The sequence below is a fragment of the Rhodnius prolixus genome, unplaced genomic scaffold (assembly GCF_049639745.1).
Source record: "Rhodnius prolixus isolate KJV_2025 unplaced genomic scaffold, Rpr scaffold_15, whole genome shotgun sequence".
NCBI classification, from domain to species: Eukaryota; Metazoa; Arthropoda; class Insecta; order Hemiptera; family Reduviidae; genus Rhodnius; species Rhodnius prolixus.
In genome coordinates, this window is record NW_027411605.1 from 7,049,108 (window position 1) to 7,066,028 (window position 16,921).

General features: G+C 33.1%; 1 protein-coding gene across 8 annotated transcripts in view; it reads right to left on the reverse strand.

The window, feature by feature from the left end:
• Nucleotides 1-542: 542 nt before the first annotated feature.
• The window catches only part of LOC141454944 (serine/threonine-protein phosphatase 2B catalytic subunit 3-like), a 135,565-nt gene continuing 119,186 nt past the window's right edge, over nucleotides 543-16,921 (reverse strand). For 4 of the 8 annotated variants that reach the window (XM_074129659.1, XM_074129660.1, XM_074129656.1 and 1 more), the window contains 4 exons: nucleotides 12,449-12,533; nucleotides 12,026-12,123; nucleotides 11,412-11,635; nucleotides 543-10,874 (listed from right to left, as the gene is read on the reverse strand). In XM_074129659.1, coding sequence (XP_073985760.1) covers nucleotides 11,433-11,635; nucleotides 12,026-12,123; nucleotides 12,449-12,533 — 386 coding nt within the window. In that variant the 3' untranslated portion in view covers nucleotides 543-10,874; nucleotides 11,412-11,432. The remainder of the gene's footprint in view (nucleotides 10,875-11,411; nucleotides 11,636-12,025; nucleotides 12,124-12,448; nucleotides 12,534-16,921) is intronic. The other 4 variants (XM_074129655.1, XM_074129658.1, XM_074129654.1 and 1 more) reach the window with 2 other exon arrangements.

A 16,921-nucleotide genomic window follows, 5' to 3' on the forward strand; every position in this document is an offset into this window, starting at 1 on the left:
AACATTTCTATTTAGTTCATCATTTGTTCAGAATCCCATAAAGAATCAATTGTATTAGATTGATTAATTTTGGCTGTACAAAGTAAGTATATTTTTAAGAAATAAGGTTAGACTCCTTCCAGTGCACTTTGCCACACTGTATGAAACCAACTCTGTCATTTGGTTGTCTGCCTGGATTTACATCTGCTAAAACAGTTGTGAGGGTATCCTCCGGTCATATTGCCTGGCCTAGTCTCTTCGACGCGCATTGCTCTTGCTCCATTCCAGCAACTTTGGTGAGAATTTGTTACTGCAGCTGCACAGTCAGCACTAGTAGTTTGTTTTCTTCACAACGTGCTCTGTACGATTCAATATAGCTTCAATTTGCCTGAACCACAACCATGATTTCTCATTCCAAAATTGAGGCAGCTTAGATGACCCTAGAAGTAAGATTGGGTAAACACGGAAAAGAGACCTAGTCTACTTCAGTGAACTTAACATATAGCATGCCCCAGCTTTGAGACTTAAGAATATTTAGGGTCAATAAAAGTATTATACAAATGAATGTTTCATCCTTTATTGTATCAACAAAATCTCAAACTCATCACCAACAATTCAGGAGGCATTGAGTTTACATGTTTATTTATTAATTTGTATTTTATTATTATTTTTTTATATATATTTATATTTTGTTTATATAATAAACCTTTATTAATATGAAAAGAAGGAGAAAAGATAAACTGGTAGAATGGCACTCGTCATATCATAATGTGAGTCTCAATATGTACACATTACATAAGTAATCATAGCATTAATTATATACTATGTATAAGGTTATTTATAAATGATTTTAATTTTTTAAATATACTTATTTTTTCAAAAACAAAGAAGTAACAAAAGGAGAAAGATTCTTTTTTAAAAAGTTATTTGTACATCCGTTTACAATTAATTTGGTAATGAAAGTATATAGTAAAACTGCCTTCGTTCTGAAGCTAACCTCTTCCGCTTGCAACAAAATAGCCAAATCTGTTCGTTAGATTAGTATCATTTTTTGTTAAATAATATTTCTATTAAACATTAATACTTTAAAACTCAGAAATACTTCAGAAGGGAAAATTTAAGAATGCATTTTTGTGTGGATCACTATTTTAGTATGCGAATTGTTATGTTACCAACATTAAAAACAAAAAAATCCCCGAAAAACAATCGCCCTGCTCCATTCCTCACATCAAACAAATATTTACTTGAATAACATTTTTCTGAATAGAAAGAACCCAAACCGATTTTTTTTCTTGTTTTTGTCATTTAATTATCCCTACTATTTTTTTTTCAACGAAATATTTACACAGATTTTAAATAATTTATTTACAAATGTTTTAAGAAATCCACATTATACTCCATTAACTTTTTTTAAAATCTTTGAAATGATGACATATTCGCAGAAAATAAACAAAAAAATTTCTTTAGCTTATTTTTTTAGACAGATTGATGAAGAGGTATTATCTTGACAAAAAGTTGAGTTTCCAAATTAACTACTACACTTTATAACGTGTATTTAAAAGTGAACTAAAACAAACATCTTGCGCAATGGAAGAGTGCTCACCGTGTCAAACGATCTCTTCGCAATCTAGTTAAGAATTATTGCTATCTACTGACAAACTGTTGCTTACCTTTTTTGCATTTGATGGAATCGTTTAAAGAATTATTCATTATTTTTTATCAAACTAGAGCAATTATTAAAAAGTACTCGTTTGGGGCGAATCTTCCAAATGCGTTCACGATAAGGATGACAAATGTAGACTATCATCATTCCGAGTACGTGATTCAGAGACTTCGATTCTTTTACTTTGTGATAAATAACAATTTCTTGAAAACAATGCTTACTTAGATTTTAGTGACCGACCACAAACAGATATTATGATCAAATATAACAGTTGGGTATGTATTGTCATCTACTCGGATAATGCAAAATGATTAATGATGAAAAGACTTTTAAATGATAATTTGCTCATTTTTTTTTGTTGCTTCTCGACTAATTGTGTCCCAAAAAACCCAAACGGTTGGACAACTCTACTGGTTGGTATAAGGTTTAAAATTCGCAAGGTTTGGTAAATAGAATAAAGGGTTTTTAATCTTATCCATTACTTAATGGATGCCTTTGAAGAAATCTAACGCCAATCCGCGCCCGGAGTCTTCTCAGAGTACTGCTAGCCTTCGGAATGTGTTCTTTTGCTTCAGACAACTATGTTTCTATCTATGAACAGTAAGCTGTGGCAAAGGCTTCTACGAAGAGAAAATCTAAAATAGCGCGTCTGGGATTAATATTTTATTTTTTTTGTTTTATTTTTTATTGTAACTATTTCTAAGTGATAGATGAGATGCAAGTGACAGTCGCAATTGAAGGTTCTACTACGTTGTTTATCAAACGAATAAGTATAGCTCCAAACATCAAGATACAACTCATGTAGATATATAGAGGGAGTAGACTAAGCCTGAAGAAAAAGAAGTAATTATATCAGATATTTAAAACAACGCCCACTTCTGCATAAATTAGGAAGCAATTATAATGCGGTGATAACATAATTATTTTTGCCAAGTGCAAGAGTACTATATTTTCTAACCATTTTTCTATAGATTTTTAAATCCAAAACAAGAAATGATTGCTGCTTCTGGTTCATTCAAGGCTACGAATTGTTTTTCTCAAATGAAACTTGTGATCGTAACTACTTTAAGAAACATCTACGGTGCAGCTGTAAAACTATTTTAAACCAAATAAATTTTTTTGTTTATTTTGTAACTACAATCATCATACTAACTAATTTTTCATACTAGAGGCGAAAAAAATAATAAAAAGGATATCATTTTAACGGGGGGATCATCTTTAATGATACATCAATAAAGAATAAAAAAGAACACGTTTGTTTCTAACGATACCACAAACATTTTGATTCAGTCATATAAGACATTGTAACAATTACTTTTATTATAGATCTTCCTAACAAAAACGACAATGAAAACTAAAGAAACCACACAAGTTCGCTTTTAATTATAATAATAAATTATTATAAAACATTTTTTATTTCATTTAAGTAATTGTTATCAAGAAGGCAATAAGTTTCTTATATTTTTATATATATATTTATATTTACTTACATGTAAATCTTAATAAATAAGTTTTGGAAAAGATCATTTTTGTACAACAAATAAAAACAAATAAATAAAAGGTAATAGAATATTGGTAAATCGAATTTTTTAAAACGTGTACAAAGAATAAAGCAGAGATTTTTTGTAATTAATTTATTATCTAGAAAAGTTATACTAGACTCCTAAATTGATTTAGTTTTTTTTTTTTTCCTTCCGGGAAAAGAGAATTTTAGAAATTTAAATGTTGTTGATTTTTTCATTTTTGTAAATATTTACGAAAAAAGTTATTCGCTCAATAAATCAAGACCTTTTTAAAAATTTTTTTTAATTAATTTCTAGAATGATTTTCAAAAAAAAATCTGTGAAGGATTCAAGCAATTAAAATAGGATAACGACACGTTAGCACTGACAGTAAGATAAAAAACAAAAAACGTTGAGCATATGTAAACAAATCTGCAAGAGGAATAAACACGTTCACTTCTGACAAACGAACCTGAGCTAATTTTGGACCAAACAGTAAGTAATCTTTAATATGCACTAAATATTTCTGAAGCCTGTAATTCCTTTAAGAATATATTTGAATGTTTTATCCAATATATGTATGTTTATATTATAAAAGTATGAATTAATAAAAATTAAGCAAAAACTTTAATTAAAAAACATGAACTGGTACATAAAATGACTGTACAAGATATTTTTTTGATTTGTTCTTTAGAACCTAAATAAATGTACATCAAAGAAGTAAGTCCAATTTTTCTGTCAGCTGAGGGTGGAATATTTATGAAGCTATAACAAGCAGTTCCAAGCAGTTAAACTGTCGTAGAATGAAAAATAATAAGCGTTTTCACAATGCGTACAAAATCATAGATGTTAATCGAAAACGTGCCCAGGCATCAATAATAAGGGATAACAGCATTATACCCAGGAAATACTCCTGGAGCCTTTGCTTTTACAGCGGTGTCACAAGAGTCATTAATTTGGGCCAGGCCTTCAAAATCAGAGAACCAATTGTTACTTGAAAACCAGTCCATAGTTGTCACTTGACCACAACTCATTGGATCTTGGTCTATGGCATCACCTTTAGCGATGAGAAGTATCAAATCTGTATCACACTAAAGCAAAAGGCAATGTGTGCATATTGCTGTGAATCCGGGCGATTTTAGTGAACGGTACACGAAGTGAACTCAGGGAAATCTAGTAGTTCTAGAGAGAATTATTTGTGAACAATGTGTTCGCTTAAAGTTTTCCAAAATTTAGAATGCTTTCACATCACAACTTCTCTAAATTATTTATTATTATTATAAGGAATTACTCAGGTCAAGATTTTCTGGGCACAGTGAACATGATGAGAACGTTTGTATTTGCTCAAATTGTAATTATAACTGGAATAATAAAAACAAAATACAACAAATTCCTATGAAACATTCATTAAACCATAAGAAATCCCTTATTTCTACCTTAAGCACACCAACTCTTATAGAACACTGCGATAAGGAGAAGTAACCTGAGGAAGATAACCTAGACATTTCAGCGCCTGGAATATTAACAAGAGATCGCTTCTCTGTTTACATTTACTTAATATGCAATGGCAATTACAGTTTTCTTCCTTAATGATAACTTTGCCTAATAGTTGTATTACTTGTGTGATGTTGTAAACATTACATTACATGTTCAGTTTGGTTATTTCTCTAATTGTCGTCGTCAAGAATTTAACTGTTTGGGAAAAAGGGAAGTCGAATGTAGTACAATCTCTTCAAATATTGAGCACAAAGAAGTAATTTTCGTTCATATCACCTCTTAATTATTTATTTATAAGTAAATTTTATTTTCAATTTCAGATTTTTTTTTCTCAGGTATTAACTTTAGTTTTATTTATATTTAAAAATTGTGAAAAAATGTCCTCTACATGATTACTAAAATTTGAATTGCTTACATATGTGTTTGTTTTACTTTTTTTGTTTCAAATTGGTTGCTTTTAATAAGAGAAAAATATTTAAAAATTGTACTTTTTTAGCAAATAAGTTTTTATATTATTAATACGTTAATGAAATATTTTAGTGTAAATATAATATAATGAGGAGTTATTGCGATATGAAAGAATACCTTTGCTATAAATATATTATATATACAAAGTTTTGACATAAATACTAAGTGCACATACAGTGAAACAAGTCTTTCCGGTATTTAATTACTTTTTCCCATGAAAAAATGTTTATATATTTATATGATTTTTCAAACGACACGTCAAAAAATTAATAGGGGTTAGCGTTTACAAGAAGAGAATATAAACAAAATAAAACACCAAATTAGAGGCCTAGAAGATACATTGCATGTGTGAAGTGCAGATATTACTGCACTCATACGATTTCTTTGTTTACATGGTAAACGGAAATGTGTTTTCATTATTATTTATGTTATGTATAAAATTTTACAATTATTCAAGAGTTTTAAAAGTGTTTTTTAAAAAACAAAACAAAACTCAAAACAAAACACTTGATTTCATCGCGTAACATTTTTCTATACCGGTTTAAATAGCAAGAGCTTTCTTCATTCCACACTTCTTACTTGTATGCTTATTTTATTACATAAGAGACAAATTTCAAGTATCATTTTTTTATATAAGTTTAAAAATTTCTTCAATTCTTTATACTATATAATTATTATAATATTTATATTTTTTACATTTAAATTACGAAAAACCAAAAGTAAAAGAAATAATACATGCAACATTTTAATTAAAGCAAAGAGACATTATACAATTGACAACACCTAGTGTGCTAAATTTCATGTTAGCTTATTTGTTTGTTTTTCAAGTATTTAGCAAAATATTTTACATTGACAGCATAGATACCTGATTCATTCACATTGATTTGTACGTACGTTCGTATATTTGTTTGGTTGTTAAGAGTATCCACTATACTGCGTAGATCTGGGCCATCTCTTGAGAAAACAAGGTATAAGTTAAGATCAGTAGAAATGTAGAGTTCTGGTGTCTCCACAGAAAAACTGGTTGGATAAAGTAAGGACAAAATGCAATTTAACGAGGTACTGAAGCTGAGAGAGTACGGTTGTTTGGAAAGGTGCTGAACAAGAATGAGAGAAATAGCTTTGCCAGAGGTCAGATGTTTGGATTGAGTGGAGGACCAGGTCTAAAGGATGGTTATTGCGAAGAATGGAACTCTTGATCCTGAAGTTGGGTAGTCTCGGAAAATAGAGGTTTTTGTAGAAAGATCGTTTACTGGCCGTCAATCGTGCAGAATCTCGTACACGGCTGGTAGCCGAGGCGTAAAAAATGGCTGGTATTGAAACGTGATCTCTCTTCCCTGAAACAGAGCTGCAGGGCAGAGACCCTCCATATTTTTGGAGTGCCCAATACAGTCTTGCAAATTACTTCCCATTAGGGGGGAAGAATGGGATAAGAAAGCGAGGACACCCTCCTTTAGGAAATAACCGAGTGTATGTCACCTGGCGGCTCCACTGCGTAGAAGAGACGATGAAACCCGGAGAATGCAACTGCGCCACTCACTCGAGAAGTAAACTACTCTTCCCTCACGCGGTTTATCTTCGCTTAGGAGCATCAACCACACGAGAAGCTCAAGCCGTAATAAAAAGTGTAAAGTAATTAATTAAATTAGTTGGAAGGTGTTGGAGAGGGTTGGATCTAAACTCCGGGAACTCATTCGAAAAAACTGCCTCTCAGAAGTGTTGCTAGTGCCGTACAGTGTGATATCTGGTTGGAGTATCTCCCACGGACTCTTCAAGAAGATATGCTCGAACTGCGGGCCGGCAGTGTAGCTGTAAACTGGTTATCCTCTCTATCTATTTACTGAGAGTCCATCAGGAATGTCAATTCTGTAGATCCCCTGGTAATAGCTGCCTGGTAGTTTACTTCAAGGTTGCCACGAACTCTATTTTATCAATTGGGAGGGACATAAGGAAGGATATTTTGGCAATTCTGTATTTTCTACTGTATTGGCTACTTATTATTTTGGAAAGTAAGAAACATTATGGCATGACGCAACTTATAAAAATCAATTAAAAATATTTTAATTCCTTCACTTTCAAATATTTTAATTATAATTTTACAATTGTTAGTGCGATTAGTCTGTTAATTATTTAAATGAGAAATTGTGAAAACTAGCTGATTGTTAAAGTGTTGATAACCGCTCCTAGTAATTATATTTATCAGTTCTTAAGTTTTATTTCTAAATAAAGTAGACATTATTTATTTATAAATATTTTGTGATATTAGTGTGTTTTTTATTTGATCACTGATCACATTCTCCTACCCCTGTTAAGGAGGAACTAGCTTTGGTACGGTTTTGGGGTTGTTCAGGCGAACAAAGCCATGATAATCATTTATATATACTGAAGGGGCCACCAAATGTTATCCCTGATAAAATACACAGATTTTTCTACCAAAAATGAATACTATATTAAAAGAAAAGGAGGGTTGATTATGGACTCTTATTATGATTCGGTTGAACAATAATAAATTCGTGCCGATGCACGAATCGGCAGCGATGTGACGAAGCAGTGTAAGAGAAAAAGAGTCAGTGTCTCATCTCAAAGTCATAAACAGAATATCTTGACTGACTTCTTGAAAGGCACCAAATTAGAATTCTGGAGGGAGAAGAACGCTTCAGTGTTTTCACAAGCCCTATGTGAAAGAATGCTTTTAAAGTGAACTGAAAATTTGAGACTCTTCCGCCCCATAAAAATTCAAAATCCAAACTTCCCATAAATCAGATTTGATGAACGATTTTTTTTTTAAATAATAATAAATAAATTTATAAAGAATAAGAAAAATACTAGTCTTCATCGAATTTACAAAAACTTTACGTATTCCGCATTTTCTTTTGAATTCTCAGGTTATCGAAGAAAATTACAAAATACGTAAAAGTGTAAGATGAGATGGTTAAGCAAATTTGAATGATCTCTTTTTAATAAGATTTTAACGCCCATTTTCCTCCAATGAAAACTCAACTTTCTCAATTAGTAATCAGAATATGCAAAATGAGTTAAAATAATAATAAAGTTTAAGTGAACAGAGTAAAAATAATAAAAGTGGAACATAAATTTAAAAAACTAAATAGAGCTACCTAGTGAAAGGTTGGTAATTGTAGCTTTGTAGGGGACTGAGAACAAGAGTAGACTGTGATCGACTTCTTCTACATTAAAATTAAGCTAAATTTGAGTAGGTCAAAAGTTCCCGAAGATCCTTTAATATGATTCAAGAGGCGCTGGATACGTATGTACAATCAATATTTAGCCAAATATAGAGGTTGCCGGGTTACAAAAGTGTGTTTACAACACCTTGGCGAAATAAATAAAACAAATTATAAAACCTTCCAAGTGGAAAATAAAATGAAAACAATTTAAATAACATGTCTTTTTATGACATTTTCATTAATATATTATATACAATGATGTAACAAGTGTGATATAAATATATATATATATATTTAAATATATATATATTTATATATTTACAATAAGAAGAATAAAAGGAACCAATTATTATTAATATGGTATCTGATACGAGCCTCGAACCCAATTCATAGTTGGCCTAACAAACATGAAATTAGAGAATAAAAGTAAGAAAAGTAACAAAAATATGGGAACGGTTGGGACCGACCTCATGACTAGATACCTAATTAATTGCAATACCCCCACAATCAGTTGTACACTAGATAATTACAAAAAAAACTATTTAAAACAAAGATATCAACATTAAAAACAAAACAATAACTGAACAAACACAATATTTCTGTTCAGGGGTAGATTAGAAGAGCATGATGTTGCCAATCCAATAATTTAAACTTCGATATCGCAGATTATGATAACAATATATCATTTATTACAATTTGGCTATTATTTGGATGATCAATCACATTTTGGATGCATTATATTCAGTTTTCTGTTCAAATTTCGATAATAATTGACCCAACCCTGTACCATCCCTTATCAACTGTAGCTTCCCAAAACTTCTTCATATTAAATTGGGACTTTTTTAATGGGAGAAAAATTAATATTCAAAAATATTTCATTTTTTGCAGATAGATTTTTGTTAAGAGAATTGGGCTCTAATGGAAAAAAAGGTCCACTCCTGACGAAGATTTCTGTATTTGGTTTGTCCTTTTCATCATCTTGGCAACTACAATCATTGGGGACTTAGCGTAAGATGGGAATAAAGTGTGGCCTACCTCTAGAAGATGGTCCAAGCCACACGTTGAGAGAGAAAGCCAAAGGTCAAGACCACAAACAATGATGTTCACCAAGTATAATATAGTGAAAAGATGATCTTGCTGTATTCAGCAGCTGCCACGGCTTAGAAAATACCAATGTTTACCTAGGAAAGTGTTTGGGCCAAGCGTAAAGCACCAAGGCTCTGCAATCAGCTGCAAGCACGACAACGCCACAAGTTCTCCACATGTGGGTGAAACTTGGACATTTTGTTCCAGAACAAAGTGTAATCATAATCAAATTATTTCCTTAGACGAACCAAAACAACACATTTGATTTAATTTTAACCTTTCCTTTCTCAAAGAAGGGTTCTCTAGCCGAGCAGGAATTTCCACTTGCTTCCTTGGATTGTTTGAAAGGAAAACCGAATGTTCCTCTCCCAGCTACCAACTACAAAAAGCTGGAAGAAAAAAGCATCCAACATGGCCGATCATACAATTCAATCTGAACATATATATTTAGAACATATAATTTATAGAACTTGAACATATAGATTCTGTTGTATTATATACTTTGTATTTACAAAAACAAAACAAAAGTCAAACAATTATTATAACTTTGAATTATATATATTATAAATAATAACAAGTAATAGTACATAATAATTAGCACAAAGTGACACATGGTTAATTGTAGGTGGTGGGGGAAGAGTTGTCTCAGATCTCGAGGAAATCTCAGTCCTGCTGAGTGGTTGGTAGGTACAATTAGGACAATCAATGTTGCCAACTCAGACGTACATGATGATTTCTTCTCTTTTTATTTTTATAATTATTATTATTTTCTTCTATTTTTTAATTTTTTGTTTGTTGAAAAAAAAAATTGAAAAATTTGTGTGCGAAACAGAAAGAGTGAAAACCCCACTAAAGAGAACCTGTCAGGTCCAGACCTGCTGGCACCAAAACAGCTAACACGCATGCGCGCGCTCACCACCTTTATAATTATCAAACATTTTCTTTTAAATGGTTCCAACAATTCTATTTTCGCCTCTACAGATAATTTACTTACATTCCCTCAGCAGATATAATCCAATCAAAGGTAAAAACAAACCGGAATTATTTTTCCATTAATATTAACAAGATAAATTTTTTTTCATAAATGGTCTTTTTCATATATTTTTAGTATTCACACTTGCCTTCATTTCTTATTAATTACTTTATAGAGTTCTTTAATTAATTTGTTTTTGTATAATTTAATTGCAGACATGAATGAAATAAAAGAAAAAAATTGTTATCTTTCGTAAATATATAGTTATTAATTATTATTAATTTATATTATTAATATAATTATATAGAGACTATATTATATAATGAATACATTTTTTGTTGTTGTAATATAAATATTTTTTTAATCATTTATCTGGTAAAAGAAGTAGAAAAATTATTCAAAAAAACTGGGTCTTATTTTGTAATTTATTTTTTGCTTCAATCAAAATAATGTCGCAAAAAAGGGGGAGAAATTGGGACCCGTCCAAACTTGAAGTAACCTCTTTATCTTCTTCATTTCATCTGAAACAAGAATTGTGGTGCGCACATTAAGGTAGCCAAACAGATCCGGCTCCCAAAATTGAGAAAACTTTATTATTTCCAAGAGAAAATATTTAAAATAAAACTACAAATCTAGCAATGGAAGCACTGAGTGAAGAAAAGTTCCGGCATTTTCGAACAAAAAAACTTACTAATCATAATGGCACATTAGCCTACACCACTTCACACAGAACTAGCCTTCATAGAACTTCCCAGGAAATATGTTTTAAATTATAGAGACCTTGTATGGTGCACTGTGGGCAGCATGTTTAAAGGAAATAGAGCAACTGACCAAACATTCCAATAGATTGTGAGGAATACTCGGAATGATGCAAGCATTGGGGACTTGGGCCAATGGAGGAGTTAGAGCTTGTGTTCTCTTGGTTGTTGGTGAACGCTCCTTTTGAGGAGCGAGTGTAAAACTACTATATTCTGATGGCCAGAGGCGGACAAATTCTTTAGTTGACCCAAATAATGGATGAAATGGTTTAAGAAAATGAATATAATTTGAATATTAACTTTTAAATGAGGCTGATTGACTCATGAGTTAGCGGAAGATGTAGTGTTAGCAGAGGCTGCATTAGAAGCACTGGTGGTCGAGCCTCCTGCTGGCAGTGTCTTCTCATCGGACACCGGTGACGGCGGGACATCCTTCCGTGGAGGCATTCTCTCATTGATTGCATCTAGACCTTTAGCCTCGGCAAATGATGTAATCTTGTGATTAGGAGAGAATCCTTGAAGTGCTGTGAAAAACAAAAACAAATTCGGTATTAGCACGCAGTGAAACCTTGAGATCGTTTCAGTACTTAAAATATTTCTGCCTTATGTCATATTAATCAGAGACTGAGTAGCGAGTCTGCAACTGAGGATGTCTCACTCCCAACTTCCTAATGTCCGTTACACCTGACATAAAGATTTACTCTAGATCCTTTACTATTCTCCCCTCCACAACTATCTGCTATAATAAAAATAAAACGACCGTTCGCAGATGTGTGACCACAAAAGAAGCTGGCTTTCACGGAAACCAATCATGGATATTCCAAGTATTGGCTTTGAAGAAACAATCGCACTGCAAAAGCAACAAACTGCAATATCAGTCTTAATCTAAAGAATATTCTCAGGATTCCACCTACCATTCTTCAATGATGTTTTTCCGCCAGAGAGAGCTCCCAGGGGAAGAGATCCTGTTGGGGTGAGTCCTTTCAACTGCAAGACACTTTCACTCTCTTCTCTAAATGTAATAAAAATCTTTATTAGAACAAAGTAAACCATCTGGAAACAATATTCGTAAATGGTGGGTGATGGACAAAACTAGATGGAAGTGAATATCTGGTGAGAAGACTCTTTCGACTGCCTCTGGCGGCATCGACCTAATTTCCTTGGATCCCTTCAGTATTTTCGTTTGCTGGTCATGCTGATCGGACAGCTTACACACTCCTCAAGAAGAACCACTTTTTCCACACCAAGGCCTTCAAAACTATTTCCCTTGAAAGTCTGCACGAATGCTACCTCCTCTTGGAGGCAGAAAACATTTAAAAGAAACTAATTATATTTACCTGAGGACGGAGAATACTCGCGCCATCTTGCCAATAGCTCGTATCTTATTGCGGATAACCTCTTTCCGTAGATTTGCTGCTGTACCTATTGGAGCAATCACCAGTGAACACAAGTAATATTAATTTATTCAAATATTAAATCTAAAGTTAGTCTTATATCATTCTACAAATATTTATTGCTTAAAATTAAAACAAATTTATGATTTAACCAAAATAAAAGAATAATGTAGAACTGAAATTCGGTCGAAAAGAAGTACACATGTTACTTGTTTCTTTCCTCGCATTACTCATGTGAATGTGGGGTCGTGACCACAATTTGTTTGTATAATTTCTATTGGCAGATCTGACTATATAAGAACTAAAGATCTAAGAGGAAATCGAAAATATTTTGCGACCATCACTTTTTTAAAATAAAATCTATGAAATTGAGAAAAGGAATAAGATTCAAGCTTCCTTGCGGGCTATTGGCATGGCTGATTAAATCTCCCTGACCTTTACGGAACAAACTCTGTCACAAACTCCTAGGAAATAGCGGCGTAGTTTACTGAAAACAGCGCAGGATTACCCCGTAGAGGAACGAATTTTCTCTCAAAATCGAAATGGACTGAGATACTCAGATTTTGATATGGTCCAGAATTCAGATCGAATTGGCGTTTTAATAATTAAAAATTTAAAATTCCAATGAATACTCCCTCTTGTTCTGCCAATAAAAAGTATACATTAGATAAACACTCCCAAATTCACATTCCTAATTCTTTGCAAAAACACAACTCATAATTAATATGTATTTAAATAAATAAACTATGATAAATTTGAGATGGCGGCCAAAAATGTAGTGGTAAATCGAAACGCTCTTCGGCAGTTTGATAAAGAAGTATGACCACTCCGTGCAGTGAGTAAATTTAGCACAGATCAGGCCCATTTATTACTGAGCAGTTCACAAACCTCATTGATCTTGGTGAATATAATTCAAAAAAGAAAGAAAAAGAATCTGTGTATGTGTGTGTAAGAATGGAGAGCAGCAATAAGAATGAAGATGAAGGCTTGGCACATTCTTGATTAGATATAAAAGTAAGAAAATATTTGATAAAGATTGTGATTGCGTCGGTAAATAATGAAAGCGAATTGTAAATAAATAGTAAAATTGCGGCATGCAAGTAAAACCAGTAAATAGGAGCAATAAATGTTTGCCTTGTAATATACAGCCGGAAGTTACTTTTTATCTGAAATACTCTTTAATTAACTCTTTCAAAAAGGATAAATTTGAGCGGTAGATAAATAAAGAAGAAGGCCCTGATGGAGTGGAGGATGCGAAGAGAAGTTGCAGACGGAAGGGAGTGTTGCAGCGGCTGCATTTTCAAGAACCAATTCACACTACACCCTTATGCTGGTCTCTTTCTACAGTTTTTTTGTACCCCTCGAATCCCAGGCTATTGCTCTGGCTCTGTAAATAACTATGTTGTGCCAGCCAGCATTCTCTCTGGAAACAGTTTCAAGACAGACGCAAGGCAAAGCTTTGCGAAAGCAAGTTAGTAGAAGCGTTGCAGGTGAGGACAATTTGTCACCCGTAGCGTGAGAAAGAAGTGTGTTCTTTTCAATGTCTCATTTGCAGGAGATCACGCTTTTGTTTTGCAAACCATAAACTTGCTAAACTTAACTGCTTAGATATATTAGTTACTTGTAAAAGAGAATATTTCTAAACTCCATTTTACTATCACAGCTTCCTGACCCTGAGCTATACTAAGCACTTAGTAGCAAGTGTGGAAGGTAACTGCATTGCTATAAAAAAGCGCATTAATAACTTATGCAATTACCAAACACTGAACTTTCCGCTGGACAAATTAATTAATATAATGTTGACCACAAATTCTAAAGGAGGAAATTTCAAATTCTTCCACCCAAAATAACGATCTATTGTTACCACCGGTCAGAGATATGGGACTGGGCGCAAGTCACGTTGGTCGCTCTGTTTTCCAGGCTATCACTCATTTTCCAATTAAATAATTTCCTATGTGCAGGAGAACAAAGATAAGAAAACCACCAATAGTACGCTTTTAGCTACCTTTTAGTTCACTGCGCAACAGACTCGCGCACCTTTGATTCCCTAACGAATCGTGTATTAAACTAAAATTGGCGAAGTGAAGTTTTTCCAATAAAAACAACTAAAATATCTGCCAATTTGAGAGCCCTGATTTTGCAGCTTACATAGATATTACGTATTTTATAGTAACATAGAATTTTGGTTAAGTGTCCCAGCAACATTCGATAAGTCCCCTTAAGAAATAAAATAGCCTCAGGCAATCGGCTCAAAGCCAATCGCTACTGAACCCAGACAAAGTATAGAAGCTACACGCTTGGTTAGTTATGCAGGCATTATTTGACTGGCGAGAATCACTTAGCTTTGATTATGTGTTGAGAATCGTCAGTCGGTTCAGCTCAGAGCCTCAGCTGCCAATAAATTGGATGTACTTCTTGTACGGAAAAGGCGATTGTCAAAATGGAATTTGTTAGCACAACTCACTCTTAAAATATAATTAGTCTGGTTTATTAAGTATAAGATGAGCTTGGAATGGCAGTTTTGGATGATTTCCTGAGTATGAATGTGGCTCCAATGAAGACGTTACTTATCTACACACACAGGCACGCACTCTTACATACTTCAAGTATCAGACACAACAATGAGATATGTGAGATGGGAGATGGGAAGGCGAGCAGTTCTGCAGGACAATGGGGGCGTCTGTGTTCTCTGAAAATCTATTCTATTCTCAGAAATTTATGCTCACACTCAAAATTTATGTTTAATTTTAAACCTTCCTTAAAATAGTCTTGTCTGTAACTCACAAATAAGAAGAAGTAGGGGGGGCACTCACCGAGTGAATTCCAAAATTTGTGTAGAGTAATAGAGGTTGAACGCCATCATGTCCACGCAAATCAAAATGAAAATCAAAAACAAAAAAATTCTTTTAAATAAATGGGACCAAAAAAAGTATCATTTTTCTTTTTTTTTATTCAGTTTAAACAAAAATAAATTTAAATTAAATTAAAAAATAAATAAATAAATATAAACATTTCTGGCAGAATAATTAACACAATTTAATGTCCGCCATATTATTTGAGCTTCTCACTGAGGGAATAAAAACACAAAACAGACAAAAGTAAAAATTAATTAAAATGTAAACATAATAAACAGGAAATAGACAAGAGAATGCAAATAAACAAAAGCCTCTGTTTGGATGCACAAGAACATTGTTTTCTCTTTCGCTCACATTTAGCAGAAAATTGATTGTTAAATCAATAACATTATTTCATATAAAAATTTGGCATGCATGTTTTAACGGCCTGTGGTGGTGTGTGGAGGGGGGGGTCATTTTCATGTTCCAACAGGAAGTATTTGGTGATAAACATTCTCCTGACTTTCTCCTACTGCCCCCCCACCTTAAATTACTTTCTCTGCGAGTTTCTCACACGGAGAGCGGACACGCCATGATGCCGTGTCTCTACCCAAAATCTATTTAATTTAATTCCACTTATTTCAGTAATACTAGTGAAATGCACACAAAAAATAGGGATTCCATTTATTTATTTCAATAAATAAGTCCACGAAAGACTATTATATGTAAATTAATTACAATTGTTACGATTCATGTTTTCTAACTCCCTTCGGTCGTGTCGCGAAATTCCGTTCCGCAAGAACAGAACCTCATTCCGCACTAGTGTCTCGAATAACTATAACCCTGTCTATAGGAGGTTCAGGTAATAAGTGAACGTGTGCCCACCACACGCAGCGCAATCAAGTCCGGCAATCCCTAGTTTCAGTACTAGAATTCCATCCATGGCTTATCAATTTCCTCCAAAAATCGATGGTGGATCTGAACAATTTACTGAGATAGCACACAGGAAGGATGCAGGTACCCTGGAAATCTTCCTAAATATCTTCCATGCCCTTGGAAGTTTTTTTTTTAAAGATATTGAGAAGACGGGGTGGTAAAACATCCTGAATATCTCAAGGCTTTAAGGAAGTAGACTTGGTAATCTAGTGTTTAGTCTATTCTGGCTCTCTCATTGTATGATGAGGAGCTAGACTTGTGAAAGCTAAGCTCACACTGAGTCCGTTTCACATTTTGCAGGCCCTTTTGGGCAGATTTGACTTAATGTTGTGTTACAAACAAGTACCCGTAGAGACGCTAAAATCTCTGGAGAATCCGCATGATTTTAGAAGGTACTAAGTAGCATCAATATAACCTCCCACAAGCGCAGTAAGAGCAAGCCAAAGAAAAAAGTACAGCGAAAAATGAAAAAAAATAAAAATATTTTAAGAAGAAGCTTGCTTTCATTTTTATCTTTCATTTTTTTGAAATATTTGATTAAATTAAAGAAAAAAAGTTCCTTTTCGAGATGCATACACAATAAAAGGCTTGTGTCTAAATGTGCATAGTTGGCAATACAAAATTAAATACATTTATTTAAAAACAA